General features: G+C 38.8%; 1 protein-coding gene across 22 annotated transcripts in view; it reads right to left on the reverse strand.

Annotated features, from left to right (window-relative positions):
* Positions 1–16,830, reverse strand: part of kcnma1a (potassium large conductance calcium-activated channel, subfamily M, alpha member 1a) — a 220,815-nt gene that overhangs the window by 135,947 nt on the left and 68,038 nt on the right. For all 22 annotated transcript variants that reach the window (XM_056248127.1, XM_056248111.1, XM_056248126.1 and 19 more), the window contains exon 2: positions 15,602–15,766. In XM_056248127.1, coding sequence (XP_056104102.1) covers positions 15,602–15,766 — 165 coding nt within the window. The remainder of the gene's footprint in view (positions 1–15,601; positions 15,767–16,830) is intronic.

The following is a 16,830-nucleotide window of genomic DNA, read 5'->3' on the forward strand; positions in this document are numbered from 1 at the left end:
AAATATTTCCAAACAAAACAAATAACCACTAATATTTCGGACAGAAAAGCATAGATTTTTTTAGGGCTAATCAACGTAAAAAAATTATAACAATTATTGCGGAGGCATTATTTCTGTAAAATGGGCGGTTTAAATTGTGTTTAAAGAATAAGGTTGCAGTGGAAGAACATTAGTAATTCTCCCTTTGGCCTTTACATATTTTGATAAGAATACAACCCATCTGTATGGGCAGTCGAATACGGTCTAGCTGCAAAGTTCAAATAGTTTAACGCATCCAAAACTCACATCGGATCCCAAAAATTCAACATACACATGATCGAAAATGTATGAGTTCCAGTCTGTTGTTCTGACTTTTAACCTTCATAATTTCAATTTCAAACTTTAATCTGTGTAGTGTGACTTTGTTTATTTTCAACCCCCTTTGTATTGTTACAATGTTGGTCGTATATGTAAATAAACAATGTTTACTCGTTCTCCATGTTACCCGAGAAATTCACGTTTTTTTATCAGCAAAAGTCATCCGGTGGATTTTTGACAGCTCCAGGGCTTTTGTGAAATCTGCAGATTATACTTCTGCATTTTTGTATCCACACCTGCAGACAGTCGGATCGACAGAGGGTTATTAACTGAACATTTATTGTAAGGATAGGTTATCACTGAAAATTGTATCGTACTATGTCTACTCTTTAAACAGCGTTATGGTAAAAATGGAACACTATGGCAACAGCTTTTTGACCTTTCGGACATCCAGTTTGAAATGTTGACTACACACACACAGAGGTTTTTCAGATTTTCCGTAACAGCGTTCTCTCCATATTTACGATTCTTTGCAGCCTTTAGCCGCTGCCTACAACACTCTGGATCCTTCACTAAACGTTTACTCTTATTCTTGCACGATACAAGACTGGTATCTTGAACGATACAAGTCGACACCATTGTAACTAGAACTTTTCTAAAGCAAGTATTTCCCACTAAAGCAAGGCGGTATTTGACTCTGGTAAGCATATCCATAGCAGACTGGTGGGAGTTGCCTTGGATGGCAGCATGAACAGTGCATCATGGGTGTTAAAGTTTTCCTACAATTCTCCAGTGGTGAAGTACCCCTTAAAGATTGAAATCTAGTCTGAAGGAGTATGAATTAATTTCTGAAGTTCAATACTTGGGGTTAGGGGTTTAAAACAAACCCTCAATATGTGAGGTATATCCTATGTGCGGCCATGCAAACACTGTAAAAATCAACCTGTTGTATCAAAGAATAATGAGGACAAAATATGAGGCTTTGTCTTAATCAGAATGTATCCGGACTACAGGTGGGAGGAAAATGTGTTTTATGTGGCAGATAATTACAGACCAAATTCTCAATGTCACGCTTCACATGGGATTGATGGCTTTGTCATTAATGTTGTTGTTTTGACTCATTTCTTCCTGCAATGACAGCTGTTGCCCCCATTGATAAGTTTTACTGGCAGCAAAAGATTAACTCCAAATTAGAAATACCCTCCACGGGAACTCGTAATTATGAATCCAGACGCACTCCATCTCTGCCAGTCTCCCGCTACGGAGCCGTATGGGTGTGCAGGCTGAATCTAAAACGATGCTTAAAGTCCAGCATTAGAACTGGGTCTGTGGTCAAGGCCATGTTTGGTAAGTCTGGTGAGTATTTATGTGCAAGGGTCAGAAGCCCAGAGGTCATTAGGCAGATGATGACTGGCACAGCACATTCCTCTGTCTCTCTTTCCCAAGCCACATAGTGGTGAAAGTCTGCTCCCTTCTGAAAGATGCACCTGTTAGGGCATCTTGAACTGACTCACAGACAATAAGGTAATTGAGGGATGGGCATTTCCAGAGTAAATTTCCAGGAGGTTCCATCGCTGCTCATGTTTCATTGTTGGCACATAGCCACAGAAAGTGTTTGGACACTTAAGTCACAATTTTTGTGATTTTGATGCCAAAATGTATAGAATGTCATTGCATTAGAAAAAAAAATGTCATCTAGAAATAAATGATGCAGTACATTTTCTAATTAGAGGTATCTTTTCAATTATTTTTTGTGAATGTATGAAGTCAGTTCCCCTCAAGTTCACATTGATGACCTAGCACAAATAAAGTGTCACTTGGTTTGATGTTGTTGTTTTCGTGATAGTTTATTGAGTTACTCAACTTGTAGATCCTGGTACACGCGTCTGCCAGTCACCCTATGTGTAGCCAGACCAGTCTATAGATTTCATCTGACCTCTAAAACGCCAGACATTTGCCCTTCATTGTGCTACCATGCCAAGTAGCAGCTGGGGATTTAGTCACACTTCCTGTGGGTGGGGACCCGTGTCATTTCCTCTGAGGCTAACGTTCTCATATCATAGTGAGCCGTCTGGTGCCAGAACGAACAGGAAACTTTCAGAGAACGCAAGCCCCGACATAATCCATGCCTCCCAGAACGACCAATAAAGCTGTCCGGGTAAAAAGAGAGCCACTTAAACCAATAAGAAAAGGTATGAAGCGACTCATTGGGGCGCTGTTGCTAAGCTTCAATTAACGAAATCTCATCTTCTGCCATTAAAAGACAGAAAGCCGAACTGGTCTCTGATCAGCAGCTGCCGAGTATTTGTTATTCCGGTCCCTGCCGCCCACGCACATGCAGAGAGAGAGATAAATCACATTTACAGACCAAGCATGCCACTAAGTAATCCATTATGACAAAACCAAATTCTTGTTTAGGTGTCTGATGATGTTTTACAGCAATGGATGAGAAGAGGCAGATATATGACATGCTGCATCAGCCATCTGGGAGCCCAGCATATGGCTTAACACTTCGACGGAAGAAGAAAACTGACAAATACAAAAGAGAGGCTGCTTTTTGAGCGTATGGGGACATTCATCTAAAGTATTAATCCTGCCAGCACCACAAAGGTTATTACTAAGTGTCGCTGACTGATGTGATGGCCATATATTGACCAATGATGCATGATGTGGTGCTATTATGAGGGGAAAATGTTGTTCAAACCATACCACCGTATATACCATCGCCTGGTGTCCATCATTTACATAAGACTGCAAGTATCAAAGATGGAAGAACGACACTCATTTAGCCAACCATAATCCAGATCTGCCAGAGACGACACAGCTAAACTGCAGGAGCTGGATTGTGATAGATTTTGTAATTAAATGATTCCCCTCGGAAACACCTGACATGTTAGCACCCACTAAGTCATCAGGCAACACTAATGAATGAGGGTATGTGCTTCAGGCTTCATTTTCACAATGTCACCCTGCATAATACATTACCTACCTGCCCAGACTGATGCTCGTCACCCACATCTTTCTTGTCATTCTCTTATTTTCGCTGAGGATCCAAACAGCCTCCCAGTTCTGCACATCACAATCACAGAGCCAAGGTAAACTGCTGTTGCTATGGTTACCAGCCGGGCTCAGCATCCACGGATGCTCATTGCGATTTTAAGCTGCAAAAAGAACCCTGATAGAGGGCACGAGTCCATACATCCACCCACATAGACACACATTCACACGTTATACATACGCACACAAAGCTTATAGTACATATGGGCTCTGAAGCACAGCTGCACATAAACACAGACACCCACACATACTCACTCACTACACTCATACACTCTCACTGGCCAACAATGCAACATGCACAACATCGCTGTGCAATTACTCCTGCAATTTCATCATTCAAAAATGCTCACAAAGTCCCTGTGTGGCTTATTGTTAATTGCATTGTGCTAAAAACGATTTAAAAACATAATTTCCTATCAACAGTGTGAAAAACATGCCCTGATTATTTTTAACTAGATTTGACAATGTTTTACTTCTTGCTTTCAATATTTTGACTCTAATTGGCTACAATGAGGATTTGGTTCAAGATGATGGTTCCTCTGACTAAGGGAGATAAATATTTACAAAACTCAAAAACAAAAAAGCGTGCAATGAGAGAGAGAGAGAGAGAGAGAGAGAGAGAGAGAGAGGGGGGGGGGGGGGGGGGGGCTGATGAAAGCATTGCTCATTTGCCGAAATTTATGATATTCTCATGGGATATGTGCAGCTCTGGTGTAATAAGGCTTTGCCTCTTAATAAATTACCTCCATATTTGAAAGAACTTTCACCTGTTTTTGACAGAGACATCTCTAGGCTATGAACTGTTTGAAAGATCTATGCAAATCAACATGTAGGTAATTAACAGGATGTGAATTTAACAATTCTGGTTGTGATTTGAATTCCACTCAACAACTTAATGAACTATTTATTAAACACTAGTAAATAAATAATTGTATTTTTTACTTTAATATTTCAATGTTTCTTGTTAATTACAGGTCAGGAGAGGAGAGGAGAGGAGAGGAGAGGAGAGGAGAGGAGAGGAGAGGAGAGGAGAGGAGAGGAGAGGAGAGGAGAGGAGAGGAGAGGAGAGGAGAGGAGAGGAGAGGATTGTGGCGAGCAGGATGAGGCCGAGGGCTGTGAGAGAACAGCGTGAGGCCGGTGGAGTGATTGATGATGAGCGACACCTGCGCCCTGCACCGGTCTCGTATCTCTCACGGTGGAGCTACAGAAGCATAAAAGAAGGAGCGACGACAGTGAAGGATGAGAGAGGACCAGGTCTGGACTTTAATGTTGTGGGTTTTTTTTACGTTTTATTATTTGTGTGCGGCAGTCATCCGTGAGGGGCTGCCGCCTTTACTTTCGTTTTGTTGTTTGTTTATTTTACACGATTAAAGTTTGTTAAATGTCCGCTGGTTCCCGCCTCTTTTTTCCCATAACATTTGTTACAAGGATATTATGAGATTAGGGGTGTCACGATTCTCCAAATACTCGATTCGATTAAATTTTCGATTTTAAGATCACGGTTCGATTCGATTCTCGATTTTTACATTTGTTGTAAAAATCATGTAAATGTCTTACATGCGCTTCATGAGGCACACACGCAAGGTCTCTCGCTCTCTCCCTCTCTGCCGTGCGTGCAATACGGTTTGAAGCACAGTTTTTTCTGTCTCGCATACGCGCTCTTGCTCGCTCACTCTAGATTCCGGGAGATTTTAACTAATTTGCGGGCATCAGGGAGCCGCTATCCATATGCGGGAGACTCCCGGAACTTCCGCGAGACTTGGGATGTCTGCAAACTGTGGCTTTTTTGAAGCGCGAACGTTGTCAACATAACTCACTGGAAATCCAAAAAACTTCCACACCTGCGACTTCAGATGCAGGAGACCGATCGACAGAATTTGAACCCCCTCCTCTTTCATTGCAGTTGCCATGCTATCTTTTGAATGGCTGTAGCTAAGTTAGAGGAGGTTGACTATAGACTCGAAGCTTTTCAACACGCGTGTTTTTTTCCGCTTGGCACGTCGCCGACCGGACGTGACATGGGGGCGTGGCAGTATCGACGATTCCATTTTTTAATACGAAGTTCGAGATTGTGAATTAATTTCGGTCGATTTCGATTTTAAATCGTGACACCCTTATATGAGATTAACCATTAGTGCTGGGTATTGACCCAAATTTCACGTTGCGATTTCGATTCACAAGCTTGCGATTTGATTCCGATTTTCATTCGATTCGATTCAATTCGATATTAGGGCTGCACAATTAATCGAATTTCTAATCGCGATCACGATTATGGATGCCACGATTACGTAATTGTCCAAAACCGCGATTACAAAAAAAAAAAAAAAAAATCTGCGTGCTTAAAGGACAAGTTCGGTATTTTACTTAAAGCCCTGTTTCAAGATCGTTTCTGATGAAATAGAACGGTTAAGATTAAAATTTGAACACATGCTGCTGTCCCGAGAAATTTCGGTTTCTGTGGTCGCACCCCCCCCCCACCTCTACAATGGTTGCATAGGTGCACAGAAACAATCCTTCAAAAAACGCATTAATCTTTAGTTTACAAAGACATGAAACTCACCGAGTGGTCAGGGGTGTTCACTGATATGCTCACACAAAAATCGCTGCAAAAGATGCTTTCCAACAGGTTTTATGATTAGTTTTTATTAAGTCCATTTTCTTCCTGTTTTCCACAGTAGTCAATTGTCGAGTTCGCGCGCGGGATCATTGGTAACTAGATAACTAAGGATCGCGCACGCAAACTTGACAATCGACTACTGTGGACTTCGACCAAAAACAGGAAGAAAATGGACTTGGACAAAAACTACGATAAAACCTGTTGGAATGCATCTTTTGCAGAGATTTTTGTGTGAGCATATCAGTGAACACCCCTGACCACTCGGTGAGTTTCACGTCTTTGTAAACTAAAGTTTAATGCTTTTTTTGAAGGATTGTTTCTGTGCACCTATGCAACCATTGTAGAGGTGGGGGGTGCAACCACAGAAACCGAAAATTCTCGGGACAGCAGCATGTGTCCAAATTTTAATCTTAACCGTTCTATTTAATCAGAAACGATCTTGAAACAGGGCTTTAAGTGTAAAATACCGAACTTACCCTTTAAGAGGCGTGTTTAGATCATGTCACGTTGTAACAGACAGGCAAATCAACACTTTTAATAATAGTCTGTAGGCGTGTCCTTATCAACGATCTGACTGTCCACTAGTGATGGGAAGTTCGGTTCTTTTCCGCGAACCGGTTCTTTCGGACAGTTTGTTTCAATGAACCGGTTCAAAAAAACGGTTCACCAGTTCTTTTACGTCCTCACGTAATGACGTCAATTCTATCGTCCCGGCGGATCAAAATGCATTCAAATAAAGGCATTTGTAATCATAACTTCAGTTAAATAATAGTACTCATAGTCATAATCATCTTGGGTAAGTTTCTTACATTTACGTTTTGCTAATGAACCCTGTAGGCTACAGATGATGTGCAAACGCGGATGTTTTACATGTCTTAAAGATCTAAAGTGAATAAACTGGTCTTCATCAATTTTATTTTATTTGTTATTAAATATTTACATTTCGCCGAATTCGGCCCCTCATTTAAGTCCTCGTTTCACCCGTGCTCATGTATCAGCACAGCATGCAGTTGGCCAAAAGAAAGTTCAGTTCAGAGACGGTGCTATCACGCATGCTCAGTATCTCCAGCTCATCGGTTCTCCGTATCGAACGTGTCCGAAAGAAACAGTTCTCAGTTCTGTACTGGTGATTCGAGAACTGCTGCAACAACCAGTTCTTGACTCGAGAACTAGCATGTGTGTGCTGAGCTGAGAACTGCTGAAACCTTAGGCTACCAGCCTACAGTCGACACAACTAAAATTTACTTTGCACCCTTAAAACATTGGCAAGAGTTTACGACAAAGATTTGTCAACTTATTAGAAATGAAATGAGCTGTTCCTGAAAATAATGTTTTAGTATTAAATGTTTAGTTTTACAATCCATTCATTGTGTTTCCAATCTTTAAAATAATACAGTGAAAAGACAGTTTATGTGATAAACATGTTTCCAACACGTTTTATTTTGTTACACTTATTTATGTTAAAACAAAATACTTAAGAAACATGCATTTCGTCCATCTGAAAAAATTGCATGCATGCTCAGTTCATCAGCTCATCGGTTCTCGGTATGTCGAACACGTCCGAAATAAACAGTTCTCGGTTCTGTACTGGTGATCCGAGAACCACTGTACCTGTACGTTTGGTAGTACGTGCATGCTCAGTATCAGCTTCTCGTGCTCATGACTTCTCTCAGCACAACATGTCTCAGTTCAGTTAACTGTTGGAGTTACTGGAGTAAAACATACCTGTCAACACTCCCGTTTTTCCCGGGTTTCTCCCATTTTTTAGCCCTATCTCCCGGACCCCTCCCGGTTTGTTATTTCTCCCGGGAAACTCCCGTAATTTGCATGGCCCAAACTCCTTTATGAATAATCGGACCAATATGTTTGTCTAATGTTGACCAGTTGCCAGATTGTATTAAAGGTATGGAGTAAAATATTTTCCGGGATATTGGTTTATTTCTAGTCGGACTGTCAGGCATGTCTGAAAGTGAGTAACTTTAGTAACTTGTGGATCAGCGCTGACGCAAGACGCGAACTGTTTCGAACGATTCTGTCCGATTTAGTGTACTGGTTCGCCCGGTTCACTAAAAAGAACCGGTTCAAAAGAACGATTCGTTCACGAAACCGGCCATCACTACTGTCCACTGTCACGTCTGTATCTCGTGTAATGCTTATTTCATGAACATGTCTGCTGATAAAGAAACATCTGATTCCGATAACGTGCAAAGTGTTGCTCAGAATCCACCATTTGAACCGAAAAGAAAAGCTACAATAACATCAGTGGTCTGGAATTATTTCGGATTCACTAAAGATGACGTCGAGCAGCGTGTTATACTGTGTAAGTTGTGTCGAACAACTGTTTCTGCTCCATCAAGCAACACCACAAATTTATTCAACCATTTGAAATTCAACCACAGAGTGCAATATGAGGTGCTTCTCCGTACCCGGCCGACAGGTTCCCAAAAGCAGATCGAGGTAACTGAAGCGATCGCGCATTTTATTGCAAAAGACATGGTACCGATTAATACAGTTTGCAGCGCGGGGTTGATGTTGATGAACAACTAGATGTTGTTCATTCCTGAAAACTCGAAGTATTTTTATGGCTTGTGTTCTAGGCCAAAATACTTGATATAAAAGGCAATCTCAGTTTTTTTCTTTCTACAGGTTATCTTGAGTTTTTCCATTGTTTTAATTTTAGTTTTAGTATAACAATTATACCATGCATACTATTGCATATTTGTACTTTTTTTTATTTAAAGAAACCAAACTAATGTATCGTTTACATTTGTGGCAATGAGAAAAGCAATAAAAGTTTTTCAGGAAGAGTATTTTCAGCTTGTTTTTTTATATATATATAAAAATATGGCATGAAGTTGCTTTAAACATGGTATAAAGCTATTTAAAACATCAGTCAATGTAAATTATGATAATTGTAATTCATAATCGCAATTACAATTTCAAAGGAATAATCGACAATTATGATTTTTGTCATAATCGTGCAGCCCTATTCGATATCCATTATTTTGGATATATATCAGATACAGTACATGGCACATTTTCAAGGAAAAAAAATATCTCAACTAATGCTGTGAACTATACATGGGAGGCAGGATAAAATTAACTGATTTGTATACAAGCACTAATTACACAAGTATTTTTTTATAATAATAAAGTTATAATACTAACTTTACAATTACATCAATCATATTTCTTTTTTTCTTTTTCTTTTTTTGCCGTTCCTGCCCTTTTATTAGATAGGACAGTAGCTAGACAGGAAGCGAGGTGGGAGAGAGAGAGGGGGGATGGGATCGGGAAAGGTCCAAGAGCCGGGACTCGAACTCGGGTCGCTCGAAGCACAACGGCGCTACACGTCAGTGCCAACATAATCATATTTCTTCTCCAATTCGTTTTTGAAATATAAACATTTAAATGGTGGCTGTCATAAAAACTTTATTCAAACATGCATTAAATATTGAAGAACAATAAAAATTATAATGAATATAATGTGGTGCATATACAGTGTTTATCAAAATGCTCCTCTCTAGAGTTAATTTTTCTAACTGACTAACCAATTTATGGTCACTGAATATGGTTTTCTGAGGTACAGTAAATGTGACGTGACATTGTTTACAAGCTGTTTTAACTCTCTGGGGTCGGCGGTCTCGCCGGCGTTACCAGCTCACTTTTTTCCTTATCAGTGCAAAAGAGACTCAAATTACTCTGTTAATTTTGATCTTACATATAAGTGTTGTACATCATTCGATCCTGTTAAGTTTTTTTTTTTTTTGTGGAACCTCATAATAAAAACAAAGTGTTGTGCTTTTCGCCTAATAAAGAAAAATAAACATGATGCGCGTTCTGCGTTCTCTCTGTCTGTGAAGTCCATTCTGAAACGCGTCCGAAAAATCATCTGTAACTCTGCAAATACTCAGTCAAACAGGTATACAGGCACACAGGCATGAAGCCTGAATTATCTTCTTTTAAATGAAGTAATTTATATAAAAAAAATTTTTTCTCATTTTATGTAATCTGTACGAAAAGAGAGAGATGATAGTCGTTCTCGTCTCAGCTCATTAAAGTTAATTTGACCACGCCCACAGAGCGCGCGCTCTATTCAAACACAAATGCGATCCACGCCCACATCAGCTGGATAACCCACGAAAGAGACTCAGATTTACGACGCTGTGAGGAATAATAGTTCTATCTTAATAATAATCCTGGAAAAAATTACCTCAGAAGTAGGCTACAGGTAGTTTCATTTGGAGGAGCAACGGATCCAGCCGAGGAAATAGGTACATTCTTTATTTTCAAGTGCTTTGTTCTAATCGCGATATGGAATAGTGTCTGTAAACAAAAAGACTGTTTGAATCGCGTTTTTGTGTGTGAATGAATGAACAGCTTTTACCTAACTATATTCCAATACTGAGATGAGTAAAAATCGACTGAAATATGTTGAAATAAAATATTTTTGTATAAGCAACGTATTAAACTGCAAATTAACATTTATATGTCCTAATCATAAAAACGATGTTACATATGAAAGACAAGATGTCGTTTTTACTGTAAAATACTGCCACATCAAATAAGCTTGTTTGCTAAGATGTTATTATAGTGTTTGTTCGATTGTAAGCTATATTCAAACTAATTAATCCGCAACTGTGAAATATGTATGATAAAATGTATACTTTAGTATATAATACAAAGAAAGATTACATTTGAAATATAGTTAAAATTTTAATTGTTGTTGTAATTGTAACCTTTTTATTAAAATAGCAAAAATATATGTAGGCTACATATAAATAAATCTTAGGTAAATCTTAAAAGCTCAATATAAGCCTCCTCTTTAAATTATTTGTATTGTGTTTTATTAGTGACACATTTGGGATATATTCCCAAACTTTCTGTAAAAACAGTATGATAATTAACTGCACAATTACTAGAAATTTTTACATTTGATATTATACAATTTGAAAGCACAATTTGAAAAATAAATAAATAATTGGAACTGTGAACCAATTTTGTATTATATAGGCATATATATATATATATATATATATATATATATATATATATATATATATATATATATATATATATATATATATATATATATATATATTGTCATTGCATTCTTGTGGCTCAGTGACACACCTGAATGAAAGGGTCATTAGTATGCAGCCCCATTATGCGCTCATTATGCGGGCCCATTGTCTTCTCAGGTGTGAATCACAGCAGGTCACACCCCTGCGCATATTGCCTTTCCAAACAAAAAGTGTCATTTTTAAATTTAAACCAATCTATTGTTTTACGGAATGATAAGGCAGGATGATTTTCAGATCATTTTGAAGAAAAAACTCTAGGCGACAACATCCATTAGTCAAAAGTCTTGTGGACACATATTTAGTATGTGTTTTGTGGCCTTATTTCAGAAACTTTAAGTTTTAGTTTTTTCAATAACCACGCATAAACAATATTCTCTCAAAAATACAAAAATGTACATACATGTTGATAACACATTATGGTAGCCCTGTGTGTGCTAAATAGAGTGTAATTACACCTTTGCCAGTAATATGTTTATAAGCAACTGAAAAAAGCACAAATGTCAGAGTATGTCAAAACATCTCAAGGACCCAAAAAACACCTTGGACCCCAGAGGGTTAATGGCATCTTTCTGCGGTTGAATCACTGATTGAGCGATTACATGTGATATGGATTTCGATAAGTTGTACTATATCTTTTAACATACCTTCAGATGTTCATTCATGTTTATTTCATGCTGTAACTGGTATCAAAGTGGAGTAGATGATCAGTTCACGTGCGCTCCCGTGCTGCTGCTTCTCTTGAACTGAGAAGCTACAGCAATCTGTCACACCACACTACACAGCAGCAAATTTTTAATTCATAATTTCTTAATAAAATGGACGTAATATGAAATCTGAGACTTTGTTTTATAAAGTAACAAAGCTTTACAAAAGTTTATTGTGATTTATTAGATGGGAGACGCGCTACAATGTTCCGTTTATTCATCAACTGAAAACAGGATAGAATAATCGATTCTTGGGATTTAAGAATCGATATTGGTTCGTATATACAAAGCCTACTGTACCATATTTGATACTAGGGCTGCCCACTAATAGTTGTCTAATCGTTAGTAGACTAGAAGACCACCGAGGAAGATACAATTCAAATTCAAATTCGGTTGGATGACCCGTGTAAATTGCATGAATCCGTTTTGTTTTGTTTTTTGAGAGAGAGAGATGCGCGCGTCGTTGACCGTGAAACTGATGCGTCGTCAACTCATCCAACGCGGAAATTAAAAACTGGACCTAAACTGGATGCTGAACGGCTGTTTCATTCTGGACCTAATTCAGGCAAGTTATCTTGTTTTTATTTGTTAAGTTATTTTAATGAATCCTGAGAGGCCATGAAAAATAAACACCAAACAAAGATTAATTGTTACTCATAAAAAGATCTAGTGAAATTTCAGTCATTTTCTCTTCAGCGGGGAATTGTCGTGTCAGTATAAGTTTCAAAACGCGGTAAAACTGTAGGCTTGTAAACCTACAATGGAATTCTGAATGTGACAGAAGGGGGTACACGAACAAAATGCTGAGTTTTGCAGTTCATTTAATTCTACCCCACCTTAAAATAACATTAAAACTGAGCATGTATTTCTAACAGGTAAAATGCCGTAAATACATGACATCCGATCAAATTACCTAATCTTTTTTGGTCAAAACTTTCTGCATTCACACAAGCAGCGTTGTATATAGAGTGCAGATTATGTTGTCTTGTCAAATAGCGCTATACTGTCGTTCTCGACCATGCACCTTTGTAAAAGTGGGTATTTAGCACTTACTAGCATGAAGAACAAATATAGACACAGGCTGTGCATAGAAATCGATTTAAGATTCAAACTCTCTTCGAAACAAAAACTTACCCTGTGTGAGTTCCTGTGTTTAAAGGCACACTATGCAAGAATTGTACCTTAATATAACAGCTTCAAAGTCATTTCGGTGGTAAACAAACTCATAGTAGGGCGAATCATCCTGGTAGTAAAGCTTGGGGGAGGACGCTGCTAAAAACCAGCAATGCAAGTTTGAGAGGAGCGCCCCCGACAAATCTCGCGAGAATCACGGCATGCTTTACGGCAACGACGTCACACACATCAACAACAACATATGAAGCACGAAGACAGTTGCGCACATTTCAGACGTGATACTCGACGATGGAAAAAGCAAAGAAAAGGCAGTCGGAAGAGACTAGGAAAAGGAAAAGAGAATCTGACCCCGTGAGGAACCGGACAAGAGTCCCACTTTCACTAGTTGGCGCGAGCTAAAAAGCAACACTGGATGCAACAGCGATGCTGACCTGGCGATCTTGTTGATGGACTAGTAAGTCTATGTTGTTCCGCTTACTTGTAGTATGTCCTTTTTTTTACAATGCTGTTCGTTCATCTCATATTTTGTACAAATATGATTTTCAAACTTTTTTCATATGTGAGGCTTTACAGGATTATAAAAAAAATCATGTAAAAAAATTAAATAAGTGTGCAGTGGATGCAGGGAGATTCTTGGCCCATGAAAGATTGTGAGTTGATTTACTGCCATTGATTTGGGACATTATTATTATGGTACAGTCACAGCCCTGACACAACATTCACACTCACACCCACACTATTACAGTATGCTCTAGCTTACAGACCTTCAGTGTTCTCTTAAAGAAAGGGGCAGGAGAAGGACACAAAGCACAAATTCATATCATTCTAGGCAATTCATAAGTCACAATTCAGACTAAGCACACTTTCAATGCGCTTTGCCACTTAGTCTCACTCCAAACTCACACAATGGAAAAACCATGTGGAATGACATGTGGAAGCGCTAAAACAAATGCAGCACCATCTGTAGATAAGGACGTTAGGGCACAGAAAGCTCAGTTTCATGGTAGCACATGGTCGACTGAGTGGTACATACTGTATGCATTGCTACAGTGTCTCTGAGCATCAGTCTCGAGATGAATTCCTGCCAAGCTATCACTTTCCATCATTTGCCACAAGGAAATATGATCCACTGGTACATCCAACCCATTAAGTTGTTTAGACAGACTCAATAGCTTAGATGACATGGGAATAACATTCATTCATATCTGTGGGTCCAAATAAAAGATCCAATTAATTAGTTTCACTTTGCTTTGAGCAAACACACCACCGTATTTGGCTCTACCTGCTGGGATAGAATTGAACAGAGGATTATAACTGTCTATATATTATATCTTTTTCCAGATTACCCAAGTAATCAATCCAGAGCATGAGTGAGGGGAGCGGTGTGACTATATGTCTGTACTAAACGTCATTCTGTTTGTAATTAATTTCTTGAATAAATGTCTTAATTGCAGTAGGCCTATAGATGACAGTTATGATATTTGTGGCTGAATCAAACATATCCTCATTACTATAATCAGATGCTTTCTTTACTGCTGTTTTCTCCCAGCTGTCATTTTAGTTGTGTGCTATTGAGAGGAAAGCGGACTGAGAGAGCACACATGGTCTGAATCAATCACATGTCCAAACAACAGAATGACTAATGTCATTCATTTTGTAGCTACCGGTATATTAACTACATTGTTAAGAATTAAGAGACGAAATGTCACTAATATGACCCCACCATTATTGCGAATGCTCCAAATGAAAACCATATATAGGAGGTGCTCTGAGTGGAGTTGAATATTTCAATTGAAAAAAAGATTTAAAAAAAAAAAGAAGAGAGAAATGGCTGGTAAAACTGGGTATTCATGAACCAGCCACTGTGGTTAATGAAGATAATTTTATAGTCTGTTGATACAGTTAGTCACTAGTTGAGACGTTCCGTCTAATGCAGCACTTGGTGAACCTTCAGTGATTTAATTGATGTCGCTGTGAACGGCCCATTACAGATCAGTCTATTGAGGGCCCAGCTTCCCAATACAGTCACGTACAGCGCTCACCCCACCTGAAAGATGAGATGCAGAACTGGGAGAAAAGTATTCAAGTCACAATAAATGAAGGACATAAATCTACTGGTGCATGAGGTTAAAGCTTTCAGAAATGCAGACACACCAGAGTGGAAAACCACAAAGCAAAATGGATTTCGTCCATAATTTGTTGAAGGTTATAAAATTAGGACTACTCTCATTTGCATAACGTTCCCAAAGTAAATGATCTTCATTATGTGCTAAATTGACTCAATTGTTCATAGTTAATTGACCTGTCCGTGTCCAGGCACTAACAGCTGTGATGATGAACGCCACCCACACGAGTCACAGTTCAGTATTACTGCGCTCCCAAAAGCCATTTATTGCGTGAGGCAAGCTAATGAGACCGCATTTAACAAAACATCCGTAAATCATCTGTGTATAATCTTGACCTCTAGAGATATATGTATGGCTTGGTCTGACAGACAAAAACAGAAAATGTCATAAGCAGTGTGCTAATTGTGTCATAGCATGTCACAGATGTTTTGTCAGGCATCAATTCAAAGTAATCAGTGAGAAAACATATCCTTGGTAAAAATGTGTAAATATGAGGATCCAGTGCTCTGAATGTGAGGGATGTGAGGGAGCTTGTGGGCATCGAGTGAGGCTTTAGTGGGTGTCTGTGTGTGGCCGTCTCACCAGAACTCTGCCGGTAAGGGTCTGTGCGGAGATCATGACCCCCGCCCAGTCTTTGACTGAGGTCATCCAGCCCACCTCACTGGCTGGGGCCTCATCCTTTTCATTCAGGATCTTCGGTGTGCCATCAGCCTGAATGTTTATAGGGTTATTCACCTTCTGTGCCTCCTGGAAAAAAAAGCAGAAAAGTAAGCAACAGTATAGTTTTGAGATACAAACACTGTCACTGTGTAGTGATATAAAATTAAGCACCATTGTGAATCTTTTGTTATTTGAGTCATCAATCAAAAAAGACTTTACAGAATATATTAAAAAAAATTATTAAACAATATGTAGGTGAATATTGATGTTTATCATTGTGTTTATTACCTGTCTTGCTATTAGTTACAGGTGTTTATATTGCTGCATATACAGTACATATTTTAAATAAATAAATATCATTTGTGTCTTTATTTATTGACAAACTAGATTTGTTTTGCTTTATTTTGCAAAATTATGGTTCCTCTAGCTGAGGTAGAAAAAAAATCTGAATAAATATAGTAAGATATATATTGTCATAATATCACAAAAAGTTGACAAATATGGGGATTTCATTTTACAGCTATGCCGCACAGCCTTTATACAAACCCATGGCACTTCATGATAAATTTTATATTTTCAAAATTCATACCAAAATAAACTCTGAATATCAAAAACCTGATAGAACTGAAACAGACATAAATAATATTTCAGTGTGTTATTTTTTTGAGGGCTAATTTAATTAGCCATGATGATTTATGCTTTTAAGCTTCAAAAAAGGTAAAGCGTTGATAAAGAAACTTTGAAGTTCAATGTCAGAAACTGGATTCATAAAACACTATCTTTGCCTGTTTCTACAGCTTGACTCATGCTATAGTTTGACAGGCTAAAACCTACATCACATTAGACATCAAACTCGCTGTCAGGTTTCTGACAGCTGGGAGAGGCCTGAGAGGAAGCAGCGAGGAGAGGAGATTTTTGAGGCCCAGTAAAAGAGCATCTCTCAGACTGCCTGACGCATACAGCGGCTGGCGGTGTGTAGGCCGAGGCAGGGACAGATATGATTCACAGGCTCAGGGAGTCGCTGTGGGATTCTGGGGTTACATCCGCAGGGCTAGGCAACACTTCACAGTCAGGTGGGTGGATGAAAATACAGCCATCATGCGCTCAGTGGTGCAGCCTGATGCTTTAGAAGCTGCACTGGAGGAATCACT

This window comes from Rhinichthys klamathensis, unplaced genomic scaffold, assembly GCF_029890125.1.
Source record: "Rhinichthys klamathensis goyatoka isolate OS25496 unplaced genomic scaffold, OSU_Roscu_1.1 h1tg000053l_1, whole genome shotgun sequence".
Lineage (NCBI taxonomy): Eukaryota > Metazoa > Chordata > Actinopteri > Cypriniformes > Leuciscidae > Rhinichthys > Rhinichthys klamathensis.